Consider the following 15,066-nt stretch of genomic DNA (forward strand, 5'->3'; position numbering starts at 1 on the left):
AGAGCCTTTTTTTCCTGTTTAGCAGCAATTTTTGGTGGCTACTCTACAGGCTCCCACAAGGCACAATCTGACAGAAATCCGAGAGCTCGGTTTCTTACCCAGGAATAAGGAATTTTATTATTTTTACACCGTCTCTCCCCGCTATCGAACATCCCCTCCCTTCCCCTGGTGCTTGCAGTCTCCCTCCTCCTCCTTCTCCTCCTCCTCCTCCAAGCCAAGCAGAGAAACCCAGCAGGAAAAACGCAAAAAAATTATTTCCCACCCAGCCCCGCTGCCCTGGAAGGGACAAAATGAGATCGTGGAGCTGCTGGAGACGCTCCGACCACCCAAACGTGCAGGGTCCGGCCGGTGGGACCGTGTCACCGTGGCACGAGGTGGCGGTGGCACCGCTGGCGGGTCCTGTCCCCCCTCGCTGCCGCCCTCAGTGGCTTCCCAGCGGTTTGGTGTTTTTTTTCCGCGGCGCTTGTGTGCTTCCAGCTGGTTAAACCACTGAAAGAAGCTTTGCTGGGCGGTTTGTGTGCGATCCCGTCTACGAGCAGCTGTGAAATTCGCTTTCGAGCTGAAAAAAGGAATAAAATTCTGCTCCAAGCCCTCCCCAAGACACTAGAAAATACCTGAAGGGAATTTTCCTGGGGTTGGCGCTCAAATCCTGCGGGAAAAGATGACGCCGAAAAAATCCTCCTGGCTTTTGCGAAGTTCCTGCAGGTTTTGCAAACTATTCCCGGGGCAAATCTGCGAGTTATCGGCGGAGGTTTGCGAGCTGCAGCGACAAGCGGCCGTGCCCACCCACCTCCCATCCCACACAGCCTCATAATTTTCCCTTTTCTCTTGGTTTTGAACTCATTTGTGGACGGCGGGGTTGGCAGAGCGGGGCCGGGGCATTTCAGTGCCGTGCTGGTGTGGATCCGTCTGCAAGAAAAAGCGAAAATTGGTGTTATTAAACCTCATTTTGCACTTGAGCTGTGGAGCAAAAAAAAAAAAAAACAAAAAAACCGCTTTTGAGCTTTTTTTAGCTGCGGTGGGTGAGCCCGGGCGGGTGACGCTGGGGACGGGTGTCAGTGACAGCAAATGCGCTGCCCCTGACGCGGGAAATGAAATATTTTGTGGTTAGCGCAGACTTGCAGCCAAATTTGATGCTTTTTGAAGCAGCCGGGCAGCTCCTGCCCTGCAAAGGGCTGGGGTTCAGAGGGGGGGAGCTGCCCCAAGGAGGGGGTTGGGGGGGGGGGGACACCCAACACCTGGGGGCTTCCCGTGACCCAGCGCTTTGGGGGACGCTCCAGGCAGGAGCCCGCGGATGCAGCAGCAGCGTTTGCACCACCAGCACCAGCCCAAAGTGAATTTTCTCAGCGGGACGGTGGGTTTTTCCCTCCCGGGTGAAACTCCAGAGGGAATTTTTAAATCCAAGGCTGCTGCGTTTTGACCAGAGCGGCGCTAACGACGCTATAAATAAATGAATTTCTGTCGCGGCGGGGGGTTGAGGAAGTGGTTTTACCTCCCGGGTGGGACTCAGGGGTGGGCGTGTGGGTGGCTGGGGGAGGCGAGGAGAGAGTTGGGGCGAAGGGGCTGCCAAGGGGGTGCCGGGAGGGGGGTCACCTCTGGCCAGACGCCGTCTGCAGAGCAGGAGGATCAGCTGGAGCAGGAAAAGGAGGGAGACGCAGGGCAGCCCCAGTGCCAGCGGCCAGGAAGGGCATTGACCTGGGGGGGGGGGGGGGAAAGAGAGTTAATAGAGGGAGGAGAGTGTGGGTTTGGGCAGCGTGGGGAGTCGAGAATCCCCCAGAACGGGATGTCAGGGCTGAGAATCCCCCAAAATGGGGGGTCAGGGCTGAGCATCCCCCAAAACAGGATGTCAGGGCTGAGCATCCCTCGAAACAGGGGGGTCAGGGCTGTGCAAGGGGGGGGACGTGCAGGTTTAAAGCCTTTTGGGGCAGGGGGATCCCAGCGAGGAGATGAGGAGGGGGCAAGGGATTAATAAGGCTGAATTGGGGCGCAGGGATTGCCAAAATGAGGAACAGGAGGACGAGTTGGGGTGCAGGGGGTGGATGGAGGCTGGGATGTGCCATGGGGGTGGGTTAAATACCCTCCCCGAGTCCTTTACCGATGGTGACGCTGAGATTCCTGCCCGTGCCGCTCTCCAGGGCCGTGCACGTCGCGGCCCCGTCCCAGTGCTCGGCCGGGACCCAGGTGATGCTCCAGGCGCTGAGGACACCGTGCTCGTCCACAGCCGACGCTGTCACCGGTGTCACCTTCCCCCCGGGCTGCCAGCGCACGGTGTCCCAGCCCCGGGGGAGGTCGCGGAGGTGGCAGAGCAGGGGGATGTCGGCCGGGGGCTGCTCCGCATCGACGGGCACCAGGATGGAGAGCTCGGGCTCGGTGGCATCTAAAGAGGGAAAGTGGGTGTCGGGGGGTGGCACAAACCTCCGTGGCGATGGCCCCAGCCGCTGGGTGACCCACCAGGTACTCACTGGTGATGATGAGCCTGGTCCCGTTCCCAAACAGGGGGAAGAAGTCGGAGGAGCTGCAGTAATAAACCCCGGAGTCCTCCCTCTGCACGGGGCTGATGGAGAGGGAAAAAATCCGCTGTGTATTCTTCCTCCCCAAGTATTTTCCCTTCATAAAGGAGAACTCTGGACTCTGGTAAATCCAGTACAAACCACCGTCCGGCTTCTCCTTGTACCAGAACACAGAGTTGCTGGCGTGCGAGGTGTGACAGCTCAGCTCCGCCGTCTCTCCAGGACGCACCCAGAGCTGCCTTTGTCTTTGCTGGACCCATCTCCCCTCTGCTGAGGCAGCTCCTGCACGAGGGGAGCAGCTTGGAGTTGGATTTTGTGCACTTCAGGCTTTCCAAGATATTCCATTAAAAGTGATTTGGGGCAAAAAGAACCCACATCAGCAAATCTCACCTGGGTCGGGGTATTTCTGGGGCAGGAACGTACCTGGCAGGAGCAGCAGGAGGGTCCCCAGGAGCCCGTAGGACATGCTGGCCAAAATCCTTTTCCCGGGGAGATTTTCTCGCCCTCGGGGGAGATTTTCTCTCTTTTCCTCCCAAACTGGTGGGCTGGGGGGGCTCTGATGGATGAGGCCCCCCGGGGTTATCGGCAGCCACATGCCCCGGGGACGCTCAGAGGAGGCAGCACAGGAGCTGGCCCTGCCCCAGCCAGGACGGGGGAGGGGGGGGGGCCTCCCACATGTCATCCCCCCCCCACCATGGGGCTTTCCAGCCTCGGCCGCCTCCGTGAGTGACAGAAATTGGGTGAAAATGGTGAATTTGCCACGTGTCCCCCACCGCGGGGACCCTTCTGAGCTGGGTTTAGTGCAGGGTGGTGCTGGAGGGCTCGAGGGTTCCAGATGCAGCCTGGGGGTTTCTTTGGGGTTTGGGAGTCTGGGGGGCAGGAAAGGGGGAATTTGGGGGGGAAACGGTGGAGGGAATTTGAGGAGGGAACCTGCACCCTGGTCTCGCTTGAAAAATTGGGGTTTCATTCCAGCTCCGTGTTGCAAGGGCGGTTTCCATGCCCCTGCCCGTCTCTCCGAGGAGCCCTGGGCTTCCTCATCCCCTGGATTTTCTGCTCTCCCAGGAAAACACGTTTTTCTCCTTCTTGGGCTGGATTTGCCCAAACTCCCGCGCGGGAGCCGCCGGGAATTGCCCCCGGAGCTTGGCATCGGCCCGCGAGAGGCGTGGAGATAACTCCTGCAATATCTAACGTCTCTCTTCCGCCTTTCTGCAGCGGCCGGAGGCTTTGCTCGAGCTGGAGATGGCTGCGGTCGGCCTCGCTGCTGTTTTTTTGTCACTTCGATGGGGTTTATTGACACCAAACCCCTTCCCCCGCCCCGGCAATGGGGCTTTATGATGCTTTTGGGCACCGGTTTGGCCGAGGGGCCGCTGAGCCAAACCGCAGCAGGAAAGGCAGCGGCAGGGCTGGGGGCTGGGAATGGCTTTGCAGCTTTTTGTGCCTTTGGGGGGTGTTTGGGGGGGTGATGGGCAGCTGGGGGCGGCGGGGGGAGACTCTCCATCAAACACTCCCAGGAATTGCCCAAAATTCCGTGGTGGCGATGGGATTTCTGTGATCTCAGGGTGTTTGGGAGGCAGCCGGGGTCGGGAGGGTGCACCCAGCCCCAGTTGTCTCCTGGCTGGGGCTGTTGCCACCCCCCAGCATCCCCAAAATGCTTCATCCCCACCAAGTTTCACCCCTGAGCCTGGTCCCAGACAGCACCTGGCTCAGGACCTGCAGCATCTCGCCTGGGATTTGCCTCCAGAAATTAATTTCTCTGTTTCCTGGAGGTTTTAGAGGGGGGGGTCAGGATCACGTTGGCTCAGAGCATCACCCGGGCGGGTTTATTCCCCCACGATGCTCCACCAAACCCCAAGTTCTGCCTGGAGGCTTCAAAAGCAGAGGAGGGGGGTGAGGTGAGCACGGTGACATCCCACCCCCGGTCCCCTCCTGCCGGGGGTGCTCAGGGACGCGGCACGTGGCCGAGCGGCCGCCACGTCCCCGGTGACGAAGCCGGCGGGGTGGGGGGTGTCACTGCCCGTGGTTTTGGCAGCAGTGGCAGCTCTGCAGAAGGACGCGGCTCCAGGGAGCAGCCGGTCGCTCCATCGCGGCACCGGCCACCGATGGCAGCCGGGGGCTCGCTGGCCCCCGCGGGGCTGCTGTGGCTTTGCCTGGGTGGGTGGCAGGAGCCAGGGGCTGGGGGAGGGCAACCAGGCTTTGCTTTGGGGAGATTTCTGGGCTTTTCGGAGCAGTTGGCTGCCGGGAGCGGGGCAGGGGGGTTACGGCGGGGCTGGGCAGGAGGCTGGAGGGGGAATGAGCCCCCGGATGGTCCCTGCAGCCCCGGCAGCGCTGCTGAGGCTGCGTCAGCCCCAGCCCGTCCTGGCTGTGAAGCCGGGGGAGCCGGTGGAGATCAGCTGCGAGGTCGTGGAGAGCAAATACAGCCTGGCCTGGTACCGGCGTGGCAAGGATCGGCCTGAGCTGCTCCTGGAGTGCCAGAGCGGGACGAAGGGGGAGTTCTCCTGTAGCTACAGGAGGCCCACTGTCACCCTGAGCATCGCCAGCGCCCAGCCCCAACACTCCGGCCTCTACCTCTGTGCCCACTGCTCAGCTCGGCACTGCGATTTCGGCAACGGCACCACGCTGCTGGTGGGAGGTAGGAGGGGATGTTACCCCCACATCCCCCACTCTTCTGTCCTGTCCCCCTACAGCATCCTCCATCCCCTTCCATCACCCCTCATCCCACTCCATCCCCCTCCATCACCTCCATCACCTTCAGCCCCTCCATCCCCCCTCCTTCCTCTCCATCCCTTCCATCCCCTCCATCCCCCACCAGCCCCTCCAGCCCCTCCAGCCCCCTCTCTCCCCTCCACCCCACGTCCGTGCCCCCCTCACACCCCACTGCACCCCTCTCCTTGCTGCAGACAGCTGGAAGGCCGGGAGCTGGGTGCGGGTGCTGGCACCCCACGGGGACCCCCAGGCCCCCCCCGGCCTGGTCTGTGCCGTGGGTGCCGCCGCCGGCCCCGTCACTGTCTCCTGGCAGGGGGGTGCCAGGGGGGTGCTGGGTCTGGGGAGCACAGAGCTGCTCCTCAGCCCTGTGGGCACAGCCCGGGGGGCCGGGGGGCTCTGTGAGGTGCAATTCAACAGCTCTGGGCCCCCCGTCCGCAGGAGCGTGGAGCTGCGCGGGGCCACGGGTGAGTACGGGGACACCCCCCCCAGCTGGGTCACCCCTGGGGACACTGAGGCAGTGGGGCTGGCTTGGCCCCAGGGCGGGGGGACGGGGGAGGATGTTGGGGGCCGGTGGGGGTCTGTGGGGGGACGGTGGGACGAGCCACCCCCTCTCCCCCAGGCAGCTGCATGACCTCCATCATCCGGAACCTGGCTGGGGCCGTGGTGCTGCTGCTGCTCAGCCTGTGCGTCAGCATTGCTGCCTCTGCCACTGCACACTGACGGGTGAGGAGCATGGCAGGGGCGGGGGGTGACGGCCCACCATGTCCCCCGCTGTCCCCAGTGTCCTGTCCCTCTCCCTCTGCCCCCTCCGTCCCCAATTCCTCCATCCCTGATCCCCCTCCATCCCTCCCCGTCCCCCTCCATCATCCCTCCTCCTGCTCCATCCCCTCCATCCCCCTCTGTCCCCCCACACTGGGGACACATCTCCCCGCTCTGTCCCCTCCAGGCCACCAGCCCGGCACCCCACTGTCACCTGTGTCACCGGAGGATGAGGTGAGGCCATGCAGCCCCCCCTGTGCCCCCCCACGCCTCGTCCCTCTGCTTGGGGACCGCAGGTGTCAGGGGACGGTCACAGCCCCGCTGCAGCCAGACGGGGGGATTGGGGGTGCGGGGGGGGCTCTGACGGCATCATCACCCACAGGGACAGCTGGCGTACGCCGACCTGGTCTTCACAAGGCCCACGCTGTGACCTGCAGCTGCACGTGGTGACACCCCTAACCCCGGAGCTTGTCCCTGTGTGCCTGAACCCGCCAGTGTCTCCGTGCCGACCCCCCCCCCGGGGCGATGGGGCTGTTCCCCCCCCCCCCCAGCCCTGCCAAGGCGGATGCAATAAAGAGCTTTGAGCTCCCTCTGCACGGGGCTGATGGAGAGGGAAAAAAATCCCTCGTGTTTTCTTCCTCCCCAAGTATTTTCCCTTCATAAAGGAGAACTCTGGACTCTGGTAAATCCAGTACAAACCACCGTCCGGCTTCTCCTTGTACCAGAACACAGAGTTGCTGGCGTGCGAGGTGTGACAGCTCAGCTCCGCCGTCTCTCCAGGACGCACCCAGAGCTGCCTTTGTCTTTGCTGGACCCATCTCCCCTCTGCTGAGGCAGCTCCTGCACGAGGGGAGCAGCTTGGAGTTGGATTTTGTGCACTTCAGGCTTTCCAAGATATTCCATTAAAAGTGATTTGGGGCAAAAAGAACCCACATCAGCAAATCTCACCTGGGTCGGGGTATTTCTGGGGCAGGAACGTACCTGGCAGGAGCAGCAGGAGGGTCCCCAGGAGCCCGTAGGACATGCTGGCCAAAATCCTTTTCCCGGGGAGATTTTCTCGCCCTCGGGGGAGATTTTCTCTCTTTTGCTCCCAAACTGGTGGGCTGGGGGGGCTCTGACAGACGAGGCCCCCCGGGGTTATCGGCAGCCACATGCCCCGGGGACGCTCAGAGGAGGCAGCACAGGAGCTGGCCCTGCCCCAGCCAGGACGGGGGAGGGGGGGGGGGCCTCCCACATGTCATCCCCCCCCCACCATGGGGCTTTCCAGCCTCGGCCGCCTCCGTGAGTGACAGAAATTGGGTGAAAATGGTGAATTTGCCACGTGTCCCCCACCGCGGGGACCCTTCTGAGCTGGGTTTAGTGCAGGGTGGTGCCGGAGGGCTCGAGGGTTCCAGATGCAGCCTGGGGGTTTCTTTGGGGTTTGGGAGTCTGGGGGGCAGGAAAGGGGGAATTTGGGGGGGAAACAGTGGAGGGAATTTGAGGAGGGAACCTGCACCCTGGTCTCGCTTGAAAAATTGGGGTTTCATTCCAGCTCCGTGTTGCAAGGGCGGTTTCCATGCCCCTGCCCGTCTCTCCGAGGAGCCCTGGGCTTCCTCATCCCCTGGATTTTCTGCTCTCCCAGGAAAACACGTTTTGCTCCTTCTTGGGCTGGATTTGCCCAAACTCCCGCGCAGGAGCCGCCGGGAATTGCCCCTGGAGCTTGGCATCGGCCCGCGAGAGGCGTGGAGATAACTCCTGCAATATCTAACGTCTCTCTTGCGCCTTTCTGCAGCGGCCGGAGGCTTTGCTCGAGCTGGAGATGGCTGCGGTCGGCCTCGCTGCTGTTTTTTTGTCACTTCGATGGGGTTTATTGACACCAAACCCCTTCCCCCCCCCCGGCAATGGGGCTTTATGATGCTTTTGGGCACCGGTTTGGCCGAGGGGCCGCTGAGCCAAACCGCAGCAGGAAAGGCAGCGGCAGGGCTGGGGGCTGGGAATGGCTTTGCAGCTTTTTGTGCCTTTGGGGGGTGTTTGGGGGGGTGATGGGCAGCTGGGGGCGGCGGGGGGAGACTCTCCATCAAACACTCCCAGGAATTGCCCAAAATTCCGTGGTGGCGATGGGATTTCTGTGATCTCAGGGTGTTTGGGAGGCAGCCGGGGTCGGGAGGGTGCACCCAGCCCCAGTTGTCTCCTGGCTGGGGCTGTTGCCACCCCCCAGCATCCCCAAAATGCTTCATCCCCACCAAGTTTCACCCCTGAGCCTGGTCCCAGACAGCACCTGGCTCAGGACCTGCAGCATCTCGCCTGGGATTTGCCTCCAGAAATTAATTTCTCTGTTTCCTGGAGGTTTTAGAGGGGGGGGTCAGGATCACGTTGGCTCAGAGCATCACCCGGGCGGGTTTATTCCCCCACGATGCTCCACCAAACCCCAAGTTCTGCCTGGAGGCTTCAAAAGCAGAGGAGGGGGGTGAGGTGAGCACGGTGACATCCCACCCCCGGTCCCCTCCTGCCGGGGGTGCTCAGGGACGCGGCACGTGGCCGAGCGGCCCGCCACGTCCCCGGTGACGAAGCCGGCGGGGTGGGGGGTGTCACTGCCCGTGGTTTTGGCAGCAGTGGCAGCTCTGCAGAAGGACGCGGCTCCAGGGAGCAGCCGGTCGCTCCATCGCGGCACCGGCCACCGATGGCAGCCGGGGGCTCGCTGGCCCCCGCGGGGCTGCTGTGGCTTTGCCTGGGTGGGTGGCAGGAGCCAGGGGCTGGGGGAGGGCAACCAGGCTTTGCTTTGGGGAGATTTCTGGGCTTTTCGGAGCAGTTGGCTGCCGGGAGCGGGGCAGGGGGGTTACGGTGGGGCTGGGCAGGAGGCTGGAGGGGGAATGAGCCCCCGGATGGTCCCTGCAGCCCCGGCAGCGCTGCTGAGGCTGCGTCAGCCCCAGTCCGTCCTGGCTGTGAAGCCGGGGGAGCCGGTGGAGATCAGCTGCGAGGTCGTGGAGAGCAAATACAGCCTGGCCTGGTACCGGCGTGGCAAGGATCGGCCTGAGCTGCTCCTGGAGTGCCAGAGCGGGACGAAGGGGGAGTTCTCCTGTAGCTACAGGAGGCCCACTGTCACCCTGAGCATCGCCAGCGCCCAGCCCCAACACTCCGGCCTCTACCTCTGTGCCCACTGCTCAGCTCGGCACTGCGATTTCGGCAACGGCACCACGCTGCTGGTGGGAGGTAGGAGGGGATGTTACCCCCACGTCCCCCACTCTTCTGTCCTGTCCCCCTACAGCATCCTCCATCCCCTTCCATCACCCCTCATCCCACTCCATCCCCCTCCATCACCTCCATCACCTTCAGCCCCTCCATCCCCCCTCCTTCCTCTCCATCCCTTCCATCCCCTCCATCCCCCACCAGCCCCTCCAGCCCCTCCAGCCCCCTCTCTCCCCTCCACCCCACGTCCGTGCCCCCCTCACACCCCACTGCACCCCTCTCCTTGCTGCAGACAGCTGGAGGGCTGGGAGCTGGGTGCGGGTGCTGGCACCCCACGGGGACCCCCAGGCCCCCCCCGGCCTGGTCTGTGCCGTGGGTGCCGCCGCCGGCCCCGTCACTGTCTCCTGGCAGGGGGGTGCCAGGGGGGTGCTGGGGCTGGGGAGCACAGAGCTGCTCCTCAGCCCTGTGGGCACAGCCGGGGGGGCCGGGGGGCTCTGTGAGGTGCAATTCAACAGCTCTGGGCCCCCCGTCCGCAGGAGCGTGGAGCTGCGCGGGGCCACGGGTGAGTACGGGGACACCCCCCCCAGCTGGGTCACCCCTGGGGACACTGAGGCAGTGGGGCTGGCTTGGCCCCAGGGCGGGGGGACGGGGGAGGATGTTGGGGGCCGGTGGGGGTCTGTGGGGGGACGGTGGGACGAGCCACCCCCTCTCCCCCAGGCAGCTGCGTGACCTCCGGCATCTGGCTCCTGGCTGGGGCCGTGGTGCTGCTGCTGCTCAGCCTCTGCCTCAGCATCCGCTGGCTCCGCCGCCACACGCCGACGGGTGAGGAGCACGGCAGGGGCGGGGGGTGACGGCCCACCATGTCCCCTGCTGTCCCCAGTGTCCTGTCCCTCTCCCTCTGCCCCCTCCGTCCCCAATTCCTCCATCCCTGATCCCCCTCCATCCCTCCCCGTCCCCCTCCATCATCCCTCCTCCTGCTCCATCCCCTCCATCCCCCTCTGTCCCCCACACTGGGGACACATCTCCCCGCTCTGTCCCCTCCAGACCACCAGCCCGGGACCCCACTGTCACCCATGTCACGGGAGGATGAGGTGAGGCCATGCAGCCCCCCCTGTGCCCCCCCACGCCTCGTCCCTCTGCTTGGGGACCGCAGGTGTCAGGGGACGGTCACAGCCCCGCTGCAGCCAGACGGGGGGATTGGGGGTGCGGGGGGAGCTCTGACGGCATCATCACCCACAGGGACAGCTGGCGTACGCCGACCTGGTCTTCACAAGGCCCACGCCGTGACCCGCAGCTGCACGTGGTGACACCCCTAACCCCGGAGCTTGTCCCTGTGTGCCTGAACCCGCCAGTATCACCGTGCCGACCCCCCCCCCGGGGCATGGGGGCTGCTCCACCCCCCCCAGCCCTGACAAGGTGGATGCAATAAAGAGCTTTGAGCTTTAGCAGCGTCCTGGCACCGTTTCCCGCCGTGTGCAGGGACTGACCCCAGGTCTGGGGGTGTCCGGGGGGTTGCACAGACAGAATCACAAAATCCCAGAATCATCCAGGTTGGAAAAGCCCTTGAAGCTCCTCCAGCCCCACCATGAACCTCACCCTGACCGTTCCCAACTCCACCAGATCCCTCAGCGCTGGCTCAACCCGACTCTTCAACCCCTCCAGGGATGGGGACTCCCCCCCTGCCCTGGGCAGCCCATTCCAACGCCCAACAACCCCTTCTGCAAAGAAATCCTTCCTAAGAGCCAGTCTGACCCTGCCCTGGCGCAGCTTGAGGCCATTCCCTCTTGGCCTGCCGCTGGCTCCTTGGCTCAAGAGACTCCTCCCCCCTCTCTGCACCCTCCTTTCAGGGAGTTGCAGAGGGCCAGGAGGTCTCCCCTCAGCCTCCTCTTCTCCACACTAAACCCCCCCAGTTCCCTCAGCCGCTCCCCATCACACCTGTGCTCCAGACCCTCCTCTGGGCAGGTTTTTGGGGTGAATAAAGTCTCCCACACCCCCACACCCCAAAGCCGGGAGCATCCCCGGGGCTGGTCCTACCCCCCCTGGCCCCGCCAGCAACTCCCGCAGGGCGACGCCGTCCTACCGCCGCCAGGGGCGCTGTGTCCCCCCTCACCGCCAGGGGGCGCTGTGTCCCCCCTCACCGCCAGGGGGCGCTGTGTCCCCTCTCACCGCCAGGGGGCGCTGTGTCCCCTCTCACCGCCAGGGGCGCTGTTCCCCCTCTCACCGCCAGGGGGAGCTGTGCCCCCCCCGCCCCGCGGACTCCAGCTCCCGGCGTGCCCCGCGCGCGCCGCGCGGCCCCGCCCCGCCCCGCCGCCATGGGGGCCGCCGTCTTTTTCGGCTGCGCCGGGATCGCCTTTGGGCCGGCGCTCGCCCTCGTTCTCCTCACGGTGGCGGCGGAGCCGTTGCGGGTCATCGTGCTGGTGGCGGGGTGAGCTCCGGGGGGGGGGGCCCTGGGGCTTTTGAGGGGGGTTTGGGGGCCGGCCTGAGGGGCCTGTGGTAGTGGGGGGGGGCGGCGGCGGCTGTGGGGCTGAGGGGGCAGCTCTGGGGCAACTGGGGGGTCAGAGAGAATTGAGGGGGATGTGGGGGTTATTCTGGGGCAGTTGGGGATCAGAGGGAATTGAGGGGGGCTGAGGGGGCAGTTGGGGGTCAGAGAGCATTGAGGGGGACTGAGGGGACATTTCTGGGGCGGTTGGGGGTCAGAGAGAATTGAAGGGGCAGTTGGGGGTCAGAGAGCATTGAGGGGGGCTGTGGGGGCAGTTCTGGGGCAGTTGGGGGTCAGAGAGAATTGAGGGGGCAGTTGGGGGTCAGAGAGCATTGAGGGGGGCTGTGGAGGCAGCTCTGGGGCAGTTGGGGGTCAGAGAGCATTGAGGGGGCAGTTGGGGGTCAGAGAGCATTGAGGGGGGCTGTGGGGGTAGTTCTGGGGCAGTTGGGGGTCAGAGAGCATTGAGGGGGCAGTTGGGGGTCAGAGAACACTGAGGGGGGCTGTGGGGGCAGCTCTGGGGCAGTTGGGGGTCAGAGAGAATTGGGGGGGCAGTTGGGGGTCAGAGAGCATTGAGGGGGGCTGAGGGAGCAGTTGGGGGTCAGAGAACACTGAGGGGGCTGTGGGGGCAGCTCTGGGGCAGTTGGGGGTCAGAGAGCATTGAAGGGGGCTGAGGGGGCAGTTGGGGGTCAGAGAACACTGAGGGGGCTGTGGGGGCAGCTCTGGGGCAGTTGGGGGGTCTGGGGCAGGGAAGGCAACAGCGGGGGGGTGTGAGGGGAGGGTTGAGGGGGGTGATGGGTCAGGCAGGATCGAGGTGGCAGTGGGAGGAGTTGGGGGGGGCAGTTCTGGGGGAGTTGAGGGGGCTGGGGGGCGTTGGCAGCTCAGGGAGTTGGAGGGGGGGGCTGAGGGAGTCTGGGCTCCAGGCCTCGTCTCCACCCGAGCTCAGCGACCCCCCCGCGGCAGGAACAGCCACACACCCTCCTCCCTGGAGCCTCCGCCAGGGTCGGGGCTCGGGCCCCGTGTGTCGGGGCAGCGGCTTTTCTCCGAGCAGGTCGTCGCAGCTCTGAGAAAGAGAATTTTGGCTTCTAAATCTGTTTGATTTTCAGCCCCGCGCTTCCTCCGCGCGTGACAGCGACCGCGCTGCCCCACGTGAACCCAGCGAGCGGCGTTTGGCTCCGCCAGAGGCAGCGCTGGGGCGTGAGCTGGGTGTTTCTTCCCCCCCACCACCTCCCCAGGGCGTTTTTCTGGCTGGTGTCGCTGCTCCTGGCGTCTCTGATCTGGTTCGTTTCGGTCCATCTCAGCGACCGGGAGGACGCCAAGCTGCAGTACGGTCTCCTCGTCTTCGGCGCCGCCGTCTCCGTCCTGCTGCAGGAGGTTTTTCGCTTCGCCTACTTCAAGCTGCTGAAGTAAGAGCCCGGCCGTGCACACCCTGAGGGCCCGACCCTCCCGACCTTGGGAACGCTCCTGGAATCCCCGGCAGATCCCGGGAGGGAGCGGTTCCTCCTCACCCAGAAGCCCGTTTACACCCTTCCCCTCTCCCGCCTGCCCGTTCCGCTCACGTTTTCTCTCCCGCCTGAGCAGGAAAGCGGACGAAGGGCTGGCGATGATCAGCGAGGACGGCCGGTCGCCCATCTCCCTCAGGCAGATGGCGTACGGTGAGCACCTGGGCGTTTTTCCGGGATTCTTGGCGATCAGGAGACCGGCAGCGGCGTTGCTGAGCTTTCCCAACTCTTTATTATTTTTTGTTTGTTTGTTTTTTGGCTCTCCCGCCTCTCCCTGGGTCCATTTGGGCTGACTCTCGGCTGACTCCCTCCTCCCCCCGCAGTCTCGGGCCTGTCCTTCGGCATCATCAGCGGCGTGTTCTCCGTCATCAACATCCTGGCGGACTCCATCGGGCCGGGAATCGTCGGGATCCACGGGGATTCGCCGTATTATTTCATCACCTCCGGTGAGGCCGCGGGACGTGGGCCCAGAGCCCCGGGGGTGCCGCGGCAGAGCTGGGGCACGGCCCCGGTGCGCTGCCCGTCAGCGAGGCGAGGAAGAGGAAGGTGGTGAGGGGGGGGTCTGAGAGGGTCCGCGCCGCGCGCGCTCTTCCCGCAGCCTTCCTCACCATGGCCCTCGTCTTGCTCCACACCTTCTGGGGCGTGATCTTCTTCGACGCCTGCGAAAAACGCCGCTACTGGTGCTTGGGGCTGGTGGTTGCCAGTCACCTCCTCACCTCGGGGCTGGTGAGTTTTACTATTTGGGGATGGGGGGGGGCTCCCCAAATCCCCCCTCCCCGTCCCCCCAAAGCTGTGGGGTGAGTCGTGACCTCCCCCCTTGGGAACCTCCTGCCCGGAGGAGGGAGGGTTAACAAAGGGCTGGGGGTTGGATTAGCTGCTAAACTCCTGGTGGGAAGTGGCTCAGCTGGGGTTTAAGCCGGGCTTAGGGGAGCTCTGCCCCTCTTGGAGGCTCCCCTTCCCCACCCCGCGGTGTTTGGGGGGGCTGTGGGGGGCGCTGCCAGGCGGTGCCATTTCTAACGTGACTCTCCTCATCCCCCAGACGTTCCTGAACCCCCGCTACGAGGCCAGCCTGGTCCCCATCTTCATCATCACCTTCATCACGGGCCTCTGGGCCTTCTTCACTGCCGGGGGCTCCTTCCGCAACATCCTCAAGTGCCTCTCCTGTGAGGGGGGGGCCCTGGGGGCGGTGATGGGGGGGCACCGCTGCCGTGGGGGGGCTTTTCTGTGGGTCTCAGCCCACTTTTGGAGAGGGGGGGGAGGCAGAACTGCTGCGACAGGGGGGGGAGGCCGGGTGTTGCCTAACAGGATGGGGGGGTGCTCCTGTGAACCCCCAAACAGCTCCGTGCCCTCAAAACAACCTTTTCTCCCCCTTTTCTGCCCCCCCCCCCAAGGTAAGCAGGAGGACGACAGCAGAGTGATGATGTACTCAGCACTGCAGGTGCCTTTCGAGGACTGAGGGCGGGCGCTGCCCGCACTGCCCGGACCCAAGTGCCCTCTTCTCGGCAGCTGCACGACCACGACGCTGCCTTCGCCTCCGGTTTGCGCCCGGCCGAGCCCCGGCCCCTCGCCGTGACCCCGAGGCGGTTCCCTCCCCCCTCCCCACGGGCCCACTCCTGAGGTTTGGGCGGGGGGGGGGTGGTGTGGGGTGGGTTTTGGGGTCCGGCCGCTGCTCCTGGGCACCCCGTTACCTTCGTTAGCGGCTTCCGTTAGAACCTTTTTCCTTACAGGGTATGGCTGCGGGGGGGCGGGAGCGGGGCCGGGCGCCCTGGGGTGCAGCGGGGCTCGGGGCAGGACCCCCCTTCCCTCGCATTTCCCCCTCACCGAGGGGACCCCCCCCCCCCACCCCGTTGCTGTTCCCGCTCGGCCTCTGCGGACGCAGGGGGAGGTGGGATGGGGGGTGCTCTGCCCGCCCCCCCCCTTTCTGCTCCCCGCCGGGTTGTGGCCGGGGACA

At 64.8% G+C, this 15,066-nt stretch overlaps 3 protein-coding genes across 5 annotated transcripts; 2 read left to right on the forward strand and 1 right to left on the reverse strand.

Annotated features, from left to right (window-relative positions):
* Positions 1-743: 743 nt before the first annotated feature.
* On the reverse strand, positions 744-2,976 carry LOC141916720 (M1-specific T cell receptor beta chain-like). The gene is made up of 5 exons (XM_074809477.1): positions 2,934-2,976; positions 2,463-2,792; positions 2,078-2,377; positions 1,594-1,695; positions 744-909 (listed from the first exon to the last, which is right to left on the reverse strand). Exons 1-5 carry the CDS (start codon positions 2,974-2,976, stop codon positions 884-886), a joined length of 801 nt encoding a protein of 266 aa, XP_074665578.1. The 3' UTR covers positions 744-883.
* Positions 2,977-4,573: 1,597 nt separating this feature from the next.
* Positions 4,574-6,186, forward strand: LOC141916800 (uncharacterized). Its single transcript, XM_074809581.1, has 5 exons — positions 4,574-4,661; positions 4,825-5,139; positions 5,408-5,677; positions 5,833-5,936; positions 6,160-6,186. The coding sequence occupies exons 1-4, from the start codon at positions 4,610-4,612 to the stop codon at positions 5,931-5,933; spliced, it is 738 nt and encodes a 245-aa protein (XP_074665682.1). The 5' UTR covers positions 4,574-4,609; the 3' UTR covers positions 5,934-5,936; positions 6,160-6,186.
* A 5,231-nt stretch (positions 6,187-11,417) lies between these two features.
* Positions 11,418-15,060, forward strand: APH1A (aph-1 homolog A, gamma-secretase subunit). 3 transcript variants are annotated; one of them, XM_074809564.1, is made up of 7 exons: positions 11,418-11,562; positions 12,849-13,019; positions 13,195-13,268; positions 13,439-13,561; positions 13,714-13,841; positions 14,155-14,278; positions 14,507-15,060. In XM_074809564.1, the coding sequence occupies exons 1-7, from the start codon at positions 11,450-11,452 to the stop codon at positions 14,569-14,571; spliced, it is 798 nt and encodes a 265-aa protein (XP_074665665.1). In that variant the 5' UTR covers positions 11,418-11,449; the 3' UTR covers positions 14,572-15,060. The 3 variants fall into 3 exon arrangements, with proteins under 3 accessions (XP_074665665.1, XP_074665662.1, XP_074665663.1); XM_074809561.1 differs by having other exon boundaries at positions 11,430-11,562; positions 12,720-13,019; XM_074809562.1 differs by having other exon boundaries at positions 11,430-11,562; positions 12,720-13,019; positions 14,515-15,060.
* Positions 15,061-15,066: the final 6 nt, after the last annotated feature.

This window comes from Strix aluco, chromosome 30, assembly GCF_031877795.1.
Source record: "Strix aluco isolate bStrAlu1 chromosome 30, bStrAlu1.hap1, whole genome shotgun sequence".
In the NCBI taxonomy this organism is placed as follows: Eukaryota; Metazoa; Chordata; class Aves; order Strigiformes; family Strigidae; genus Strix; species Strix aluco.

Bases quoted from the DNA above. Each gene is read 5' to 3' on its own strand.
- LOC141916720 (XM_074809477.1), bottom strand. From the start codon at position 2,976: ATGTCCTACGGGCTCCTGGGGACCCTCCTGCTGCTCCTGCCAG. The intron at 2,793-2,933 runs GTACGTTCCTGC...CCCCTCGTGCAG, and splicing joins CCTCCTGCTGCTCCTGCCAG to GAGCTGCCTCAGCAGAGGGG. The intron at 2,378-2,462 runs GTGAGTACCTGG...TTCCCTCTTTAG, and splicing joins GACCAGGCTCATCATCACCA to ATGCCACCGAGCCCGAGCTC.
- APH1A (XM_074809561.1), top strand. From the start codon at position 11,450: ATGGGGGCCGCCGTCTTTTTCGGCTGCGCCGGGATCGCCTTTGGGCCG. The intron at 13,269-13,438 runs GTGAGCACCTGG...CTCCCCCCGCAG, and splicing joins CCTCAGGCAGATGGCGTACG to TCTCGGGCCTGTCCTTCGGC. The intron at 14,279-14,506 runs GTGAGGGGGGGG...CCCCCCCCCAAG, and splicing joins CATCCTCAAGTGCCTCTCCT to GTAAGCAGGAGGACGACAGC.
- LOC141916800 (XM_074809581.1), top strand. From the start codon at position 4,610: ATGGCAGCCGGGGGCTCGCTGGCCCCCGCGGGGCTGCTGTGGCTTTGC. The intron at 5,140-5,407 runs GTAGGAGGGGAT...TCCTTGCTGCAG, and splicing joins CACCACGCTGCTGGTGGGAG to ACAGCTGGAAGGCCGGGAGC. The intron at 5,678-5,832 runs GTGAGTACGGGG...CCTCTCCCCCAG, and splicing joins GGAGCTGCGCGGGGCCACGG to GCAGCTGCATGACCTCCATC.